The 20,931-nt window shown below is 43.8% G+C and overlaps 2 protein-coding genes across 4 annotated transcripts in view; one reads left to right on the top strand and one right to left on the bottom strand.

The window, feature by feature from the left end:
- Window positions 1-20,931, bottom strand: part of LOC143896317 (uncharacterized) — a 70,974-nt gene that overhangs the window by 20,865 nt on the left and 29,178 nt on the right. Inside the window, exons 1-2 of one of the 3 annotated variants that reach the window (XM_077404101.1) lie at window positions 16,195-16,329; window positions 2,120-2,372 (exon numbers count right to left, since the gene is read on the bottom strand). In XM_077404101.1, the coding sequence (XP_077260227.1) occupies window positions 2,120-2,372; window positions 16,195-16,238 (297 nt within the window). In that variant the 5' untranslated portion in view covers window positions 16,239-16,329. Of the gene's footprint in view, window positions 1-2,119; window positions 2,373-6,499; window positions 7,141-16,194; window positions 16,330-20,931 lie in introns of those variants that run through there. The other 2 variants (XM_077404102.1, XM_077404104.1) reach the window with 2 other exon arrangements.
- Window positions 16,572-20,931, top strand: part of LOC143896315 (uncharacterized) — a 28,204-nt gene continuing 23,844 nt past the window's right edge. The window contains exon 1 of the mRNA XM_077404098.1: window positions 16,572-17,169. Within this exon, the coding sequence (XP_077260224.1) occupies window positions 17,064-17,169 (106 nt within the window). The 5' untranslated portion in view covers window positions 16,572-17,063. The remainder of the gene's footprint in view (window positions 17,170-20,931) is intronic.

Genomic DNA, 20,931 nt, shown 5'->3' with positions numbered 1-20,931 from the left:
CACGTGCTTGGCCAGGTACGATCGAGATCTTAACGTCGAGTTGGCGTGAACCTTATCTGGGAAACGCAAGCCGTCACCTACATCTCGCGTCAAGCTCCATCGGTTCATAAAAATCGCTTGATTTTTAGGCGACGCGACTCGCGCGGTTTACTCGGTTGTTTTTACTAATGTTCGTGTGTTTATCGTCAAGGTTGAAGTTGATGGCTTCTTTACGGAAACTCCCAAGGTCCTCCTGGTATCGTTCAATCTTTAATATCACGCTAGCACGTTAATATAATTTTAATTTCTTTCAAAATTCTTTTTCGCTTTTTTGTTCGCGCCGATAATGGAATATCGGAAGCGTCCCGCTTTCTGCCCGCTGTCCAGCAGTTACAGTTTTCGATAACGAGTAGCACGTGGTGATAAATCAGCTGGCTGGACGTGAACTGACTCGGTGAAATTCCGGTTTCCACGGCACCGCGAATGCGATTCACGGTTATGGAGCCTGCACGAGGTATTCGAGATATTCCAGTAACGATCCGTCGACGGTATATGCTACTTCTTGGCAGGTTTCCCTAGCGGGGACACTTTTTACACGCTTCATCTTGCCGCGATTGCTTCGCCAAGTTCCAGCACTGACCTAACAAATTGTCCAAACCGGGACGCTGCAACGACCTTGAGAGGATGTTTGGAGCACCATGTCGTGAGTTCCAAACAGCTTCTGCATGTCGCATATATAGCCGAGATTTAATTTATATAAGTAGAATAATTGTCGCAGGAGACAAATTCCCGCGGTTTCCGTTATCCAATCGGAATTTCAAACAAAAACTATCTTTTAATACTTTTCAACGAAGACATGCTGTTTCCGATACTATAATAGCGCGAGTCATCGTAAGTCGCCCTTTCATCAACGATCAGCACCTGCTAAGTTGACCGAAGCACGACAGCCCGGGACGGATGGAAATCAATACGTGTTCAGAGTTTACAGAGTTTCTCGAGTTTCTAATAGGTAAATTCCGCAGCGTTAGTTATCTCTCGAGTGGAGGTCCAATGGGTCACTCGGCAACCGCTAATGTTTTTAAATATTTGCATATACCTTGAATTAACGAAATAACAGTCCCGAATTACATATATATATATAAATTCCGCCCCGCGGTGGCGGTGGAAAATTGAGATATTTTTTTCTTTCCTCTACAAAGTTAAAATGAGATGGTTGATTATGGAATTACTTGATATGAAAAATTATGCGGATACGGTGAAGTTTTAGACGCACGAAATAACATTACGCAATACGTGAAGTAACACGAGCGACGTGAGGATCCGAGATGATAACAAAGACGAAACGTCATCAAGCAGGTTGCTCAATAAGAATCGCGGTATACAAAAATAAGTAGCTACTCTTCAGGAGATGATACAGCTTTCTCCGAGAGACGGGGAACGATCACGTTACCCCCGGGTAATCAAACCCTTTCATCGTTTCTTCGCGCTTTCTCGCACAGTTTATCCTCCTTCTCACCCTTCCTCGACCGCTCGTGTTAATAACATCCTCGTAGAGCCGAGGTATGCAATCTCGTCATCTCGTTGACGGACCTTCGATAAACGACGTACGTCGAGAAGAGTGAAAACCCTTTGATTAGAAAGGGTAAAATGATTTTTCCCATGAACCCGTCGTTGCTCACGTCAGGGATCAATATCGGTGGCAATAATACTTTCATCGCGTCACGTTTCAGAATTGTCGTTTGTCTTCGGAATACAGTATAACGAAAGCAATCTCGTCGGCTATGTGTATAATAAATGGCTATTGAGGCCAATAGTAGTATATCACGTTTATTTTCGGCTACCGTTTATCCGTTTTTCCTTTTTTTTTGCTCTTCAATTCGTAGCTTCGATTCGGTACAACTTTGTATTTTCGTTTCCCCAACGCAAAAATATTTGATATTTGATATTCGGAGTCAGCATAAATAAATAATATGTACAAACGTTGAAATTATTATTTTATTCTGATTGGCCATTAAAGGTAAATTCGAACTTATGACGTAATAACAGGTAGGATAATTTCATCGCAAGACGCATTTCATGTGCAAGTTCTTTGCCTGCAGGCAAAAATTTAACAAACAGATGCGACTAAAAATTCACTCACGATTTTATGATGAAGATGTTGAAGTTCCCTCTCGGTTACTCTTCTGCGGGATAACTCGCGCTGTTCTCGCCTGTACTGGCTGTACTTATAGAAGAGATACATCCCGGGTAGAGCTAACACCACCAGGGGTTTCATCAAGCCGGCCCGTCCACTACCACCACGAACACGTGGTTCCGGTGGCTCGTCCAGGTCCTCCAGCTGACCGGCTCCCTCAGCAACGGCCGGAACGGCCGCACCAGCTGCTGGCATCCTTCTGCAAGACGTCCGAAAAAATTAATTTGACCCTCTTGTTAAGTATTAGATAAATTATAAATATTACAATACACATGTCTACAAGAAAGTTATATTGTGTCGAATGATCTACACATATCAGGATCCTAATGCCTCTTTTGTTCTGGATATTTCTCTCTGAATTGTACTGACAATGAGACTAAAGCATTGTCATAGCTTAATCAACTAATGACAAGGAATTCAGTGACCGACACGGTGTACTACTGCGCCGAACAATATACTCGTCCCGGTGCATTGTGGCTCCATTGAGGATATCGAACCACGACGTCAGCTATTCCGCTCGTTTGAAGAACATCCGGCGAACTGAAAGCGTCCAGCTCGATTACTGCTGCCAACTTTCTTTACCTCCGATTTTTCACGCTTAATATACACACGTTTTCATTTCAGTCGCTTCGTCATTAAATCCTAAAAGTATCAGTTCGCACGAAAAGGATGCGCTCGACGACGTGCAAAATTTTTAGCTTTCTATTTGCCAAACGAATAGAGAATTTTAGGTCGACAAAAGAACTAGCTATTGGTTATTGGTTTCCCATCAAATCTGTTATTTTTTTAGCGTCGCTACAAGCTGGGATAGTAGGCGCGGGATATAGGTTTTAGTTGTCGTATATTCCAAACACGAACTTATCCTTCTGCTTTCTCTGTTATTTCTAGATATTTATAATCTTCCCTAATGTATATATGTATGTATGTGTATGTGTGTGTGTGTGTGTGTGCATATGTGTTCCTTGCTGTAATATCTACGGGAAAGCGATTTCCCGTCCGCATATATCCTCAAATCTCGCGACTTTAATCTCGCAACTATCAGAGCTGTGATTATTTCCGTAATCTCTCGTACATTTTTGCATTCCTTGTAGAAGCTACGAAGAAATGGAGAACCAGTCGTTTCGCAGCTATTTTTGAAGCTGCATATGTCTGTGAATTCTTAAAGGATTAGCAAAACGATAAGATATTTTGCTCCGAATCTAATTTAAAAAAAAAATTTTTTTCTGTACTAACTGCAAGTAAATAGATCGGAACGTTATAAATTATGACCGCTTCGTTCATCGATCATATTAGACTGTTCCGGAGTGATTAAAACTGCAATCTCTCATCAAACGCCTATAATTATTCTGTTGGGAATAATAAACCAGATCGAGCTTTCTCGGCAACGGGGAAAAATTGATAATTTGCCTACTTACTATCGAGCATCTAATTAAGGATTTACGGGTCCGACAAAAAGATACGAAATTTAACTGCGCCAACAGATCTTCGTGACTTCAATGAAATTTCGTAATCTACTTTCCGGTCATTCACCGTCTATATTTAATTCAGTCGTCTACTCGCTGTTCTATTCTTAAACCGGGTGCTCTAGAAATACACGCGGCTCGCTCTATATCGTCGCTGCCCGGAGTCGGGTCGTGCACCTTGCTTCGTTGCACTCGCACTAGGAAGATGCAGCAGTGTCGGTGGTTACACGGGCGGCATTACGTTCACGTTGTCTATGTCAGAGTGATTTCCCATATTGCGACTTGCACATGCTGGCAAGCTACGAACGTATCATATCATATTTGCGATTGCGCAATTTTCAAGAATACTTAAAATCACGAGATGCTGATTAATATTCGCGAATTTTTTCAATGCGAGAGAGCACGCGGAGAAAAACAAATACGCGTCAATCAACGTCTTTTTATCTGGCTCTGCATATCTGCGTGCGCAAACATTTCGCCGAGATAATTTTAAGACGCTTTCGTAATTCCCAGCGAACAAATGATCAGCATTAAAGGTTAAACGTTTATTTTCTGAAATCTTTATAATTCCCGGTATACAAGCGATTGCGCCTACTACTTGATCGTCGTGGTCGAATGAACGATCCGTGACACACTTATGTATGTACGTCCAGAGAAAAATTGCTTCGACTTTAATCGTCGCATAATTATCATCGCAATTGCTTCACAATATTTTCTTTTCTGAAAAAAAGAAGGGATTTCCCGAAGAGATTTTCCACGCGTAAAATTTTTTCTACGCGTGCCTGCATCGTATTGGAAATTTACCGAGAGTATAATAAATGTTAAAATTACTTTCGCCTGTTAAAAGTGATTACCGTTGCAGTTATTTCTGGCGGTAGGCGCGTGCAACGATCGATACATCATCGTCGCCGAACGCGAGGACGTACTTCTTCGCGCATTCTTCACGCCGCGCCGTGGATAATTTGGATGGCGCGTTAAACTCGAACGTCGATACGAGATAAAGGATCAACCATGTCGATACGCGATACGTTTACGTATATGTGCACATCCGCGTTATCGTCATGGGAGGTAATATATTATCGGAAATGAATCGATATATCGACTCGTTGTTTTGCACTTCGCACTCGACGCCGCGAAAACACATACGACCTGAGGGATTTCACGACGGTGTGCGACACGGAGTAATTTCGTGAAAGACAAGGTCAAAACTGCAAGCTTTTTACATATTTCCTTTTGTACCAAATCATGGGGCGAAATGTTTTCCCACCGGGAGAGCGCGGAGAGCTGTCGATCGACATAGGTAAACGGTACGTGTAACTGATACTAAACTAATTTGCAATAATCAATGTAATTAAACCTGTTAATCAAGTATTACGATCGTTTACGGGATTAACGTTATAAACTAACGATTATCTGATACATTTAACTTGCAAAATTGTTTTCCTATAACGGTTATCCGCTATAATACTCGAATTTCCAGTCGAGAGCTGATAATACAAGTTACCAGCGAGTTAGGCAGAAAATCAGCGGAAGTTTACCTTTAATATCTGAAATTCGGGCGGATTACGTGTCAGCCGCACCCCCGTGAAACTGGAGGCGTCGGGGAGCGAAGGTAGTTATGAGGAGCGGTCGAAATGTGTTTGGAGAAAATTATTACGTTGTTAAAGCACGAATTATCGGACCGATCTGATATCACACGTACGTATGCAGTTTGCCTTGACACAGCGTAACGGCAATCGCACGAGCAAGGACGACTCAGCATTGCGCTGCGGGATAACATCGTTCACGATATTTCTACGGCCAAGTACATCCTCTATCTGCTATTTTTATGCCCTTTCCACTGTCAAGTTTTGTTCGATTGACTTGCCGCGCTATTAGAATCGATCTGGGAGCTCATTTTTGTTTCAATGAAAAATACGACAACGCGACGAATGTCGGCTCTAGCTCTAGTTCTAGAACGCTATTGGTCAATGAATAGATATAAACTCAAGTTGCTAAAATTATAAGGTATAGATGATTGGTGAATGCTAATTAAACCTCAACGTATTAAATATTGATTAAAAAGTCAACTATATAGATAAATACTCCAATCAAATATACTCCAATGTTGGTCTACTGCATATTCTAGCATATAAAAAATATGTCGCACGATATATTTGCGTAATATTAGTTAGATTTGTTCGACGTAAAATAATGATCGTCGGCGAGTCCGCAGAGAACGAAAGAGGCTGAGTTCCGAAAACACTAAACGTGGGCCGTCATACATCGTGCTGTTTGCCAAGCGACCAGACAAGAAACATTAATCACAAACGCGGTGGGATTTTCTTGCTGTTCTAACGCAAATTATTTGATCAGGTTTCCGTCAACTGTTACACAACGAGATGCGACAAATTATTTAATCGTGAGTTTTGCATCGATCTTCTTCATAATTAAGTTCGAAAATTCAACACTTCTCCATAATTTCGGGTGATATCACGGAGAACACATTTCCATTGCTTGCATATCGCAAACAAAAATTCTATTGAGTTTTCATTCATTTCCGCAGCAACTTTTGCCCGATGTGTCACGTCACGCGTGGCGAAGCGCAGAGAGACTATGTCTCTCGTCACCTGTCATTGTTCCCGCCAAGGCAATGCGTACTACACATCCACAAAATGACCATCGACCATCGCGCGTCATCTGCCTTCATCGACCCCACGGCGGGGTACATCCCCGAATAAAACGTTTCTACGACGAATCGAGGAAGAGTTTACACTTCGTAAAATCCAAAGCCTGCTCCCCTAGGATACGCGCATCGAAATTTCTCATTCTAGGCACGTGCAACCACCAGGTACTGCGGTCGATGAACACGCATCGCACTTACGTCTTCCTGCCTTAATCCTCGATGACAAGTCGCGAACGGGATGAAAGAAAAAGGAGCAAGGGAGGGTGGCCTGCGCCGGCAACACGAGCCTCCTGCTCGTGTGCGCTCAGTTCAGCTTAGCTGGATGCATCGTCGAGCCGCGCGACTACCCTGCCTTGGCGGTAAACCGGCGGCTGCACTGGCGTGCCTGCGCAGCCAGGCAACCCTCGCGAGCACACTGCGCTCCGTGTGCACCCCCGACTCGCTCGTGCGCCCCCGCACTCGTACCCGTACTCCGTATTTCGTGCGCACCCCGAGCGGCGCGTCGGCCGCTTCCCAGAGAATGTTTTCCACCGAGCTCTAACGAGACGGGCGCGCGTCGCCGACGACTGGCTGCGTGACGCAATGCGTGGTGGAGAACCACATGAACCGACCGATCGAAGCAGTTATGCCGGCTTGGTGGCCGGGCAGCCACTGAGGGATGACGGACGATGTTGACTGCTGTCGACGCTGCTGCTAGTGCTCGTGCTGCTGGTGCTGATGCTGATGCTGATGGTGGCGTGCTGGTGCTGCTGCTGGCTCTGTAGCAGAAGCTCTGTATAGTTGGAGAAGGATCGATAAAAGGAGGAGAGAAAAGCAAAGTGAATAGGCGCCCGGGAAGAAACAAGGGATATCTTTGTGGGAGGTACTCTCCTCCGAGATGTGTTCCTGCTGCTGCCTCCGATTCGCCAAAGCGTAGCTTTCCCAATGTCGAGGTGGCCCTGCCTCTACCCCTCCCTCCCTCTCCCTCTTTTTCTCTCTTTCTCTTAAACCACCCCCGATCTAACAATCTCACGTCGCTATGGTATTCGAGTTTAGTGAACTTCCGATGGAGGTTTCCCCGATAAACGTTCTGCTTTCTCAAGCACGTCCGGTATTGAATTAGGATCGCAATAATTGATTTCTGTGAAGAACTATAACGTTTATAAAACAGATTGGCAAATATTTATAATTAAAATAAAATACTACGTCAACTATTTTAATCACTTTCATAAAGTTATTGTCATCTAGGAATGTAGACTTCTTTCTTAAATTATTGCAGTTTGAATTCAAGCTGCATCTCTTTTGTCGTTGTACCATTAATTTGTATCCTTAAAACTACTCGCGTAGAAAATTAAAAAATCGGTTTTAATCGCTCGTTCATTTCGTTATATAGTACTGTCATGCACACGTAGAAGGGGCGAAAGCCACTATTCTTGAATCACAGCCAGGAATTTCGAGCGAGATCGTTTTTCGTGACGTTTGACCCGTTTCTATCGAACGGCGGTGACGTCATCGCAGAGAATGTCAGATCAATGGTCCCCGGGGAGTTGGTGACGGATGCTTCCCTTACCCTCGCATCTCCCTAACTTAGGGTAGCTCCATGCACTCGTGTGGTAGAGCGCGCGATTACGCGAGCTACCGACCCACATCAATTTTCGGTCGAATGGCAGTTGAGAAAGGCCAATAACAATATCGGGCTATCATCGTATATCTGAGAAACGTAGCGTCTACAGAAATCGTTCGCGGTAAAGCTCTATCACCCGAGAGAGAATGTCTTTAAATTTACGTCGAAATCGTGATGTACTTTTTACGTGCTTTTAACATCGGACTTTGGTACACTGCATCCGCTATCTGCGTGGAACAGAAAGGAAGCGATCCGTAGCAAACCGCTTTTCTCTTATCCGCGAATCCCGCGTTTATCTCGGTGATTAAATGCTGGGGGTAATTTGTACCCGTATCCAAACCGATTTCGAAAGTGCTCCGATTAATGTTCGTTATCAAACACTACCTGAATAACTCTCCGCATAGCCGTTAGTTTGCCTCGGCTTCCTCGGATGAGAGTCACTGGCACGACGTCATACAAAGTTCAATGACGTCACAGGGCGTTCGATACGAGAGCGGGATTTCGTAGTGGGGGTCGCTACACCGAGATGAGAGTAAAGAAGAGCGCGGCGCGAGCCTGACGGGCGGAGGGGACGGGAAAGCGGATGCGAGAGGCGTCAGACGAAGAGAAACCGGCGTGGAAAGAAGAGCCTTTCACGCAGTTCTAAACAAGCATTCCCGCGGTTGTTATCTGATTGTTATCTGTACATTATCGCTATATCCATCGCGTAGATACCAAAGCACCAGTACGTGGTTCCTTCACGCATTTGCGCGTGTTCTCGCGGTATCGCCGATGTTTCGAGCCTAAGGAGAGCTCGCTCGCGTAGCCTTGATCGCGCGCGTTAATTAACGATCTCTTTCGATTATGTGACATCTCATTAATTATAGATAAATTGCGATTTGCGTTAATAGGCCGCTGCGTAAATTTGATCCTCCGAGATCTCTCTCGGTCTTTCTGCCCTCGTGGATGCGAGTCGGAGCGCCGCATTGCGCCACCCCCACTATCAACCGCCACCCCGCTAATAAAAAGCACGCTTGTAATTCTCTTACTGATGTGACAAGAAACGACTATACGCTTCACCATGAATCTCTCGTTGCCGCAGGAGTTTGACGCCTACGAATTACGCGTTGAAAAATAACGGCGGCTGATAGCTCGGTTGACCGCTCGACCGCTTAAAACATTTCCCTACTATCTCAATTCCGCGAACGTTGTGAAATATTCTCGCTGGGAGAACCAATTGCAAATAATTCCTCTTATAATCAACCATAAACTTCTCCATCCTTTCTCTTTTCCGTCATGTTGAACGGTAAATTAGACACCATGCTGTATATATAAGTTCTTTAAAAAAATATTCCTTTTGCTCGGTTAAGGGAAAACAATAAAACAATGTTTTATTGCCTTTGTCCAAATTTATGGAGAGCTATACCGTTCGCGAAGCGTCAATTTCCTCTTTGTAGAAGTTACGTGTGTAGCACTGTTCACGATACGGACAATACAGAAATTCTTGGGGTGCGTCAGTATTAATCAATCGAGATATTATTCGAACGGGGAAACACGTACTCGGCGTAACTTATACGTGTCCGGCTGCGTCGAGAAACGAAATTGAAATAAATAGAAAAAATCGGCGGAACGTAAGATGGATTCTATAAAGACTGATTGCGATATTGCTATAAAATTGATTTTTTCATTCACATATCTGAGAGCAAAGAACATATCTATTTTACATAACAGGAAAATGATTTAAAATTAAATCGAAGTCAGAAGCGGATGCTGGTTCCATCATGTTCATTTTGGAAGAAAAATTAATATAGCTTCCCAAATATTCTTTATTTGAATTTTTTTCGGAAATATATGCAAAATATACTTTTATGAAAAATATTGTTCACATTGTAAATATATATATTCGTTTTAATAACAATTACAATTTAATATATCAAGTATGATATAAATGGACCAAATTCAAATCTTAGGCGTATTCTTCTTGAACTCTATTTTCTCCTGCAGACAAAACAGTACCGCCATCGCTCCGAAGAAAACCGACTTTGCTGAACCTCGGTGTTCTCTTACCAGGAAACTTTCACGTTCGCGACTTGCTGGGTAACACTATTCGTAGCTCCAATGATAAAGCCATAGCGAACTATCGGTACACAATGGACCATTAATATTATTAGATTGTGCGATAAATATTTTTATGATCTACAACTCTACATCGTACTGTTCACAATGTTTTATAGTATCAACCTTTCTACGGTTACGGTTAATATACAAAACTCATTTCTTATCAATTGATGCAGTCTTCTATGACAAGACACAAGTATGAATAATTGCGTAACTTAAACAATTCTGATAGGAAATGTTATCTCCAGGATGGCAAAGACGTAGCTCTTGATATATAATACGATGAATAATGGCACCAATTGTTGCCTACGCAAATTAGCCGAATAGTCCCTGATGACAAAACTATATAGATCAAAATAATATATCGTGATAAAAAAGCTAGAAAAATTTATCGCGTGATCGTTACATTAACATATAATTCGAGTTCAACGTCGGAGACGACTTTCCCTCGCGTTATCTCGCGGGTATCGACACGTGTATAAAAAATGATTCAATGCAGGGAAGACGATTCAGGCATGCGTGGGTTCATCATCCGGCTGAGAGAGAAATTGCGTCTCCAACTCAGCTTCATCGAATCTTTTCCGCATAAACTAAATGAAGATTTGTGGCCCGTTGATCAGTGCTTCGTTAGTCATACGTTTACGGGATGTCAAAGTTCAGCGGCGCTATTGAGTTTATATCAGCAGCTTGTAACGGCAAATGTCACGAAATCTTCCTTTGACAGCTGATGTATGACAGCTGATCTTGCGTACATAACTCCGATCTATTATTTCGTAGCACGGTAAAAATAAATCTTGAAAAAGTTTACTTTCTGGCCAGTCTCTGGTAGCTCATCAATTATGCGGTTAATCTTTCTGACGCATCGCGAATTAGCGTCTGTATTGTCGCACATTGTGCCGAGATTGCTATGAGATTGTCGAGATTTTTTGCTATGTAATAATTAAGTAAGCGTTTCGTTTGAGACACTCATAATTCTCGTAAAATTTCAAGAGGATTAATTTAGTAAGAATTTCCTTAAAAATAATATTACTTTATTAGGTATAATTTTTATTAGACACGAAATAACGTTAATCATCAATTAATTCACGATTTTGTAATATGAATATATAAAATCAATAGTCCTTTTTGTGCGAAATAAAAATTTGATAAACGAGACAAGATAGATAAAAAGGAACAACGTAGGAGATATATTATAGCATATATTATAGATATATGCTTAGTGCGTTATTAAATTTTCTATGAGATGTCTATATTTATTTATACATATTAATATTTTACTTTTCACGATTTTAGTATAAGTCAATGTGGTTGAAAATATATTTATCAGCAAAAGTCCTTGACGCCTCTTATCGATGGAACTTCCTCACTTTTAGCGTTAGCCGATACGTTATCCCACAGGATGTTACAAAGTTCTACAATAAACTGGTACAATTTTCTAAAATTTATCAGCGCTTCCTGTTGCTATATTAAGAAACAAAAGCAATATTTGCTATAATATTTGATAAATATAATTTAACAGTAGTCATATTTCCACATCTGTATTTATCTGTGCTTCATAACTCAATGAACAATTTTACAATGACAGAGTATCTCGTTCAAGGGTTCGTTCGTGTCATACTTTACAACATCTTATTTATTGTTTATCGTGAAAATACATTTTCATTCGCACGTCATTTTTGACGTGCTCGCGACTTATATTGTATTATTAATTATACACGCAACGATTGTAAAGAAACGATTGCAAAATAAATATACCGCGTTCATGGTGCGCGAATATAAGAGTCATAACAGTCGCTTGCACAACGAATGCACAGACAAGCCGCACGTCAGAAACCATCTAAATTTAAATTATATGATAAGACGCGGGCAAAGCGATAGAACATTTATAAATTGCAGTTTTCACAATAAAAATTTGCAAATAAAATGCTCGCAAATTACGAAAACTCGAGTTTTCTTTCGTCGCGCACTGATTGTGAAAAACTGACAATACAGATCAAACATAGAAAACTGATCAAAACCAATTTGATAAAATTTTGTGAAATGTCCTTGGAATATACGACGGCGACAAAAGCGGAGTCGACGATTCACTTCGCGTTTCATGTTCGAGGCTGTTTTGAAATAATTAATCAGCACGTTATAATCGACTCGTAAAATTAGCGTGCCGTAACGAAGGTACGTACGTATTTCCTTAAAAGTGAAAGTAAGAGTTGCGCCTTGATACATCGCACGTTCGTTGTACTAAGCGCGTAGTCCGAATCTATCCTTATCGTTATCTGTATCGGGCATCGCGAATGCATTCGGGACATTCTCAGCAAACTGACTGTCATAACGAAAGTTTGGAAACGAGAACAAGTTACGATAACTAAGCAGAGACAATTGCACACCACATTTATATGGAAACTATTAATTTTGCGCGTTGAAGAATTTAATGCGGCGGAGCACGCGTATTAAAAGGCTCCTTAAAAGGCAACGTGTCGAGCGCGAGCGAGATTTAATTTATTTCTTTACGTCTCTCATATACACGAAGCACAACTTTTTGATTCGCACCGGCTGACGCTCAACGAGCAATTTTAATTAAATGACACCGTGACTAACGTTGCGCGCGCGCGCACGCACGTTAAACGCGCCCGTGCCGTGACTCAGGACTCGTTCCCGTGAGTTTTCAAGACTGGCATCAGAAAATTACAAAACTAGCACGGCGGGGGAAATTAATTACCTCTCTTATACCCCGTCGAAAAACAACCTCTCTCTATCTATTTATCTCTTTATTTCTCTTTCTCTCTCTCTTTCTCCCTCTCTCTCTCTCTCTCTCTCTCTCTCTCTCTCTCCGTCGGCAAGAGTACCGAAATAACCGGCAATTTACTTAAAGTCATCGTTGCTTAATCACGCCGCGATTTTATAGACGACGTGGCCAATTCGACGCAGCTCGTAACTTTTTCGACCCTGCAGGGATTTTAAATCCGGCATTTTAAGAGAGAGGCCGGGAACGTTAACGGTCGCTAAACTTCTCGGCTTTACGATATGAAACATATCGTATATCCGCGATATTTCGAGGCGGAGACGGAGAGACGAGAGACATCCACACGGGGCGCGGCAGCGAGCGAATTTTATTTCAGGACGAAAAAAACATCGTTTCTCTGTCTCTGGAGAATCGGAGCAGCGCGAACCGCATCCGCGCAACGTCCGACGGTAACCGAGAATAAGATATTTTTGGAGCTTCTCGTTTCGCTTTGCGTCGTCTCTTTCGTTCATATGGCGGGCTCTACGCGCGGAACGATCGCATTTTTCCGTTGCAACGTGCCCCGCGAGAAAGATAAAAATATTTTCCGAAAGCTTCATTATCCGCGCTCGTCTGGCGCAAAGATGAACGCTGCCAGCTGCCGCGCCGGCGAAAATCCGACGGGTACGCCTTTTGTCCGTATAATTTATGGTAAACGTGCGTGGAATATTACTACGATGGCCACGAGCGATGAAATATCTAACATCGTGTTGCGCGATATACTCTGCCTCGATATGGATCGACGCGTCGTTCAATTATACCTTATTCCGACGCGATCGACCATATACCTATTTGTCTCGCTAACAACCTGGGTTTCCGAACTAAACTCGGCAATCAATAAAGCAACTCCAATAAGATATATAAGATTTTCATCGGAGTTAAGCGGAAAAAATTGTCGAAATTGAACAACAAGTTTGTCATATAATCAATTTCGTTATTCGTATATCTTTGATCGAATTTTCCACGGTTTGTGGAACGGTCTCACGAGTCTGTATACGTTTATGTTCCGCCTTACTTCTTTATTCGTCCCTACATCTATGGCATGGTGCGTCTCCGTTGTGAAATAGCCCTCTTGTCCTTCGAATCCCGAATTCTAGTCTCCGGGCCGGAGCATTATAATACACGAAACTTCACTAATACGTCGTCGCCGTTATTGCATGCGCGCGAATCGCGCGATACTTTCCGAAGTTTTATGGCGTTCGAGCCCCGACGACGGGGCAATATAAGGGGCGATATTTCCAGCGTAACGCGGTCGATAGCGGTACACGGTTATTTTTTGCAGTAGGGTGCTTTTGTCCGCTCGCGTTGCAGTTCCGTTGCACTCCCAAATAGATTTTCGAAGAAAAAGGACGAGATCTCGCTGCTCAACCGAGTGGGAGAGCGAACTGAGTCACGCGAGTATATTCTTTACGTCCAATGGTATAAACGACGATGTCGTCGGCGATATCCTCGTCTCGGGGCTCAGAGGCTACATTTCGTGGGAGGTTTTTCTCCGCGAGACACGAGCTCTATTTTGCTCGCGATCGTGACAATTACGCGAGATTTTTTACACACGGTTCGCTCTGTTGCCCCGACAGAAGCTGAACGGTGGCCATTACATCGCGGGTAGTAGCGGCACTCTTAGCGGTGAAAGTGTGTCACCGCATTTTTAATTTGCACTTTATCGTCATAGATCGGCGGTCTTGAAACCTTCGCGCGTCATAGACTGAGATCGAGTTCCCGCATCCTGCGTCCCCCGGCGGCGAAAGAGATTGAAAAAAAAAAAAAGAAAAGAAAAAGGTTTCCGTATCCTTCCCGTCGATGGAAAGGCAACCTGGCGCTTGCGTAGAGTATATATATATATATATATATATATATATCGCACACAGACAATATTATAATATAATAATGAAAACGAATTATTAATAACTATCGGAACACTAGCAGACAAATTTAGACACGAGGAGGAGAATATTTCGACTCCTTTGAAGAATTATTGCAAACAATACGCTTCTCATAGGCAATGTTAATTTTAAATTTATAAATACACATATATAAAATATACATGTAAACAAGAAGCAATGAGAGTGCCTCTGAGATTAGCTTTTCCGTCTCAAGTGTGACACTAGCATTACAAAGGCGGATTAAACTTTATTTGAATGTATAAAAAGCCAATTCGTGCAATTATCAAAAGTAATTCTCGATAAAGAAAAAAACTATATCGAGAGAAGCATAAGTGTAAATGTATGTTCATTATTCTGTTCTATAAAGCAATTCTCTGTGTGTGTGTGTGTGTGGAATTCTCTACAGTTAAAATCTTAAACTTCGTATTTCTCGATAAAATCCATTTCTAAACTCTTTATGATTTTATATAGTTACGGTTTTAATTCAGAATTCAGGTTGATGAAATCGATTTCTACGAGACAGTATTTATCGTCGCGACACGACGGAAAAAAATATACAAATATTAACGTCGCGCGTCGCGCGTCGTCCTGAAGGTTGCACGCGTAAACGTAAACACGATTAAAGGTCCCCAAGAGAGGGTTGTACGTGCCTCTCTTTCTCTCTCCCTTTTTCAGGTTGAAAGAGAAAGAGATAACCGGCGCAGATGGTGCGAGTAGTGGGGACCAGGCGAGGCGAGCGAGTAGGGTACACGATGGGTTCTCTCGTTCGGTCGTGTTCGTTCCGCGATCAGTTGTTCGCCGCGCGCGCATCAAGCTGTCGTATCGTCGACCGTCGACGTTTCGTCGTCCGTGAACCTCCACTTCGGGTTAACGCGCGTGCAAGGTCCTCTCGACGGGTCGGCGAGGGATCGATCACACCCCTGCGAAGCAGCACGAGGTACTGCGCGATAACGCTTCGCGTTCAGGGGGTGACGGTCATTTCCGCCAATTACCGGAGCGTTGACGTACCAAAAGTTTGCCGTCGCAATAATCGCGAGAGAGATTCAACTTCCGAGAGATAAGTATCGCGATTTGTTGACGGGATGGAAGTGACATTTAAAGAACGAGTAGATTGTCGACCTCGGTTTTCCCGCCACTGATTTTTCGGTACCGTTCAGTTGTTACGTGCCGGAAATTCGGGTAGTGATACATACGGTGACGTCGACGCGAAGTGTATCGCGATTGTATTGGCATTTCGCTAATCTTGCAACGCGACTACGATTGGGATCATAGTCTAGCCGAAAGTCATCGTGCACGCGGAAAACACCGTGACCGAGAGAGAAAGAGAGAGAGAGAGAGAGAGAGACGAGCGTCGCGCTTTCGACTGGAAAGTCGCCATCGAGAAACTCTCACGGCCTAACGTTGCCTCCGATACGACTTATCAACGTGTCGTGATAAACTCGCAGTTTAACGACGCCGCGACGTCGCGTCCTCGAAAGGCGAAACCCGCACGAGGCGCATCTCGAGAGTAACAGGTGACACAATTACATACCTCTGGTTGAGACGCGATTGGTTGACGCCTTTCTCTTCCTTCATCCCTTTCCTCTTCGTCGTTACGTGAAAAAGCGAAGAAAAGCGCGGGACGATATGGCAGGTCGAAGCAGCCGTATCGTCAATTCCATCAAGCGCTTGGAAACTATCGGAAACGATCGTCGACGGAGTTGAGCCTTCGAAGGAGGGATTCGATTGGCACGCGACGCGAGACGAGTTGTGGTTATAAGCTCGTTGATGAACCCGTCAACGAATGGCTCGCAAATCGCAAACATCGCGCGACGACGAGTGTTGCTCCCGACGATAATAACTCGCGAATCGGAGCTCGCGCGACGCTCGCGTCCTTCTTGGCGCGCCGGGAATGCGCGGGGTCACGTTCGCGCGCCGATCGAATTAAAAAAATACCGGGCGACGCGATCGACAAGCAGGCCGGCCGAGTGCGTAGCGAGCAGACGATAAGAACGAGGCGGCACGCAGAAGGAGCATCGTCAGTGGAAAGGAGGTCCCAGGTCCCAGCCGGCGCCTTCGTCGTCTCTCTCTCCTCTCTCCTCTCTCGTTACAGCGCGCCGAGCTTGTCAGCCAACAAGACGATTAGCGACGATCGACGGCTGCTTCTTCGACGAGATCCGCGTGAATTTTGGATTTTCGTTCACGAGTCGAAACGAAAGAAGCCAAGTAACCCCGAACGAGGCCCGCAACGTTGGCGAACCGCCGCTCGCAAGATCAGACGAGGAAGAAAAAAAAAACGCGGGATCGAGGATACGAGTAATTTTCCATCGATTGAGTGCGTGTGTGCGTGTGCGATATCGATATGACCAGCGACGCGAACTGACGCTCCGAAAGTGAGAGGAAGCTCTCGGAAGAGCGAGAATGATGATGCCGCCACCGCAGGTCGTGGGTGTCCTGCTGAAGAAACCGGGACAACAGACACACCCGCGGTTACCCCCCTTAGATCCGCAAGAGACCAAAATTAAAGGTGAGTCTATTTCTTTTTACTTCTCATTCTAGGAATATTTTTTTAAACGTATGTCTTTTATCGTCAAATATTGCGTATACCGTATACACTTACGAGAGTATAAAAAATGTACAAGCAGAATAATAATTATGAATGCAACGTATAATACTAAAGCGCACTCCAATAACAAACGCGAAAATTCTTTCGAACGTTTTAAACAATATATATCCATTAAAAAAGAAAGCTTTAAATATATTGAGCGTTAAATTAAAAAAAATTAACATCACTCACAACACCGGTGGCGAACCGTTATACGACGCCGATAGCGTATCAAATGGGTTAATTACCGTAGTAATTGAGCGAAAAAAATAGAGCTTTCCATGGGCATCCGGTAATCACAAACTTCTCATTAATTTGGGACATCTCATTTAGCGATTACGATAAGTAGGCACGTCGATCCATTTCGCAACGCCATTTCTTTTCGCCGTAATCTCAATACCGAATCTTTTCTCCGTCAACTAATTTCCAGTTCGGCAAGCATGCGAACACATCCGTATAAGAACCTTTTCCGCCAAAATGGAGCAACGCATTTTGTCGTTCCGCTCGAGAACGCGGTCCCTTTATAGGGACTCCCATCGAGAGACGGGCAGGAAGATACCGGCGGAGACCGAAGAAAGAAGTCAATTTCATCGTGGCATGCATCGCGGGTTTACATTCTGTAAATAGGCGGTCGAAAGACACATAAACTCGCGTCATTCATCTCGCGTCGCGGGTCTCCGCTCGGCATGCCGGCACTACGCTATTATCGATATTATGATTCATTGGAGCGTACGCGTTGTTACAACAAACGAGCAACCTTATCGAGACTGTAACGACTGAACGTTCGGCCTGTGAGCGTTCCCTGAAATCTGGGCTGGAGCTCTCGCTCTCTATAGTCTGACTCTACTATCGATCTCGTCGATATCTTTTCCTTCCTCGCTACGATGATGGCGATGCAGGAATGCGCTAACCGCTCTTTCGTTGAATAATGTTTTATCGCCGCTTGTGGTTCGATTAACGCGAAATTGATTCACGTTGAGTAAGAGGCGTTTAAAAGCGCGCCGGTTTATCATCGCCGTCGGTCGAACCACGTCACGTGAGAATCCTCGTAATGTAACCCACAAACGCGGCAATTGAAGATCAAGTGGCTCGGTAGCGCCAGCTTGTTTACTCTGTTATGCCGATCAGTCGCGAGCCGACGCCTTATGGCTCCGTTAACAATTATGTTAATGGAACGACGACACGTTACGATATAACAGCGTAAGTTGATCTCATACGAATAGATGAGCACGTTGATGAAAAACGAATATAAATATATTTTGGTATTTTATTTTTTTTTCTGTTAAATGCACACACATCGTCAGGTTTCAGTCAACCATAAATCATTTATCTGAAATTTTTTGATTTTTATTGCTGCACATAACTCCGAGGGAATAGAATTTCTCAAATAATTTAGGGTTTATACGTACGTCCCTTTCCTTAGAATTCTAGGATAACAACGAGCGATGTTGGAATTTCTAGGGAAACCCGACTCGCGTGAGTTTCTAGTGTTTCGAACAAATATCAGACGATGAAGTCCGTCTAGACGCCTTGCCACAACATTTGAAAGGCCTTTTAGAAGCCCGTCTCGTTCGCACGCGATTGACAATTCGTGCTCCGTAATCCGGTATCTGGGCTACCGTGGTAACGGGATACTTTTACGTGGCCGTTCATCCACGGGGAACATGAAAACGGACTCTCTAGCAAGCGAAAAACGTATGTTTTGGATACCAGAAATACATGTAATATTTTACAAAATATACATTAGGAACCCGAGAATAATAGCGAACCGCGCGTACGATATTATTCGTCCAATAATCCTGATATTGCAGTAACGTGATATATAATTTGGACGATGACGCGGTATTTTAGAGATTGGCGCGTTAACTTTAACCCATATTGCTCAGCGCCGAAAATGACGATGACGTTTCGCGTGGAAGTGCCGCAAAAATAGATCATTGTTGCCTCACGCCAGAGAGTCGAACGTTTAATCGAACTGTACTTCGAGTAAATAGGCGTTGATGTTTCGATAAGATTATCCCATCGCGCGATACCACCTAAAATAAACGTCTTATTCCAATCAACTGACAAGCGTTTCGTATAAAAATAAATAAATTAGTCTTTTTCTGTCAGGTTTGTACAAGGGTTTATAGCAGGCGAAATTACGCGGTAGATTAATTTTTGTTTAATGCGAAACGAGATACCTAAATTCCTGACGGTTTACGGCAGGTCAAGAAACAGTAAAAAGAAAGCGGGCAGGGACTTATCGCGCCGAGCGACGTTATTCTCGTGCCGGTTTTCACGGCCGTATCAAATCCCTGTATACCTACCTTTGACTTTCCTCCCCGCGAGCTCGACTATCGTCCGACAAGAGCCAACCCTTTCTCTTCCAACGGGAACCTTATTAAACTTCCCGGATTTTCCGTTTCATTGCACATTCGACAAACGATTACGACATCGGCACACGCCAATCCCGTCATTGCGAAACCGCCCCGTACAACAAGGCATATACCTGCTCGATAGCGGTTTTATATTATAATTTCGACTGCAACACGCTTGCTCGTTAATTATCTCCCGGCACGAAGTGGCACGAGAAATATCGTACTTATGCGTTTGCAGAACGGAACGTTATGTAAGTTTTAATTAGCCTTAGTCTAAATCATTTTGATAATTTTCGTGAGACTCGAGAAAATGTTTCTCGAGAACTGATATTGCGAGAGTTGGTGAAAATTTTTTCGCTCCATCCTCGTCCCTCTTTCTCCTCCCCGACTCGGTTCGCACTTTTTCGCGAAATAAGAGTCGAGCCTCGGAGACATAAAGGAGCTCTTTGTAACACGAAGGGGCACTGTGGCCATGTAAATAGCCAATGGGATCCTTAAAAAAAATCCACAAGACGCTCGCATTGCTGTCGACCTGAACGGTGACGCGAGTTTCACATTTCTCGTTCTTCAGCGTGTGCAGGCAGCGGGAAACTGGATTTCAAGGTGTTACATGGTGGTCTCTCTTCTCCGTTGGTACGATTCGTCGTTTTCGATTCGGCGGTTTCGAAGATATTCGCAAGAGAAACCAATCCGTATATAACGTTTGATTCGCGCTCCGCTCGTTTTTGCGCGACGAGCATCTCTCTCTTTCTTTCTTTCTCTCTTCTCTTTTTCTCTCCTCGGAGTCCGGACGACTTAAATTAGGGTCACAGTGCCGAATTAAGCACGGTCCACAAGTGCCATTCACGAGGAACTCGCCGCGACCGGGGATTAAGATATACACATGTAGATAAAGTCGGACCCCATCCGTATTCGAGTTTCTGCGATTCTCTAGGAATCCTTTTGATACTTGAGAATCCTCCTGAGAAATCCCTGGCTGGCGTTACACGTTTCGTGAAGTAATCCCCTAAGTATCGCTATTCAGAGGACGAAATTGAGCTTGCGCGTCACGATGCAAAGACGCGGGCCTTGCGGTTAAAAAGGCTCAATTGAGCTAAGGGAGGCAAAAGAGGATCATTTCTGTCGACGTGTCCGGCAGATCGGAAGAAAGAGAGAGGGAGTGAGACAGAGCCTATATGCGTCACGAGTCTAAACAAATTACAACGACAGCCGAGTGAGCCGACCGCTCCTCGCACGAGCGCGAATAATAAATCGCGAATAATCGCGCGCGCGTATACCGGGTGTTCCGCTCCGGGTGGAACGGAGCGAGGCGATACGACACCCG

The sequence above is a fragment of the Temnothorax americanus genome, unplaced genomic scaffold (assembly GCF_048541705.1).
Source record: "Temnothorax americanus isolate GAGA-0224 unplaced genomic scaffold, ASM4854170v1 Scaffold18, whole genome shotgun sequence".
Taxonomy (NCBI): domain Eukaryota; kingdom Metazoa; phylum Arthropoda; class Insecta; order Hymenoptera; family Formicidae; genus Temnothorax; species Temnothorax americanus.
This window is presented reverse-complemented; position numbering and strand designations above follow the sequence as displayed.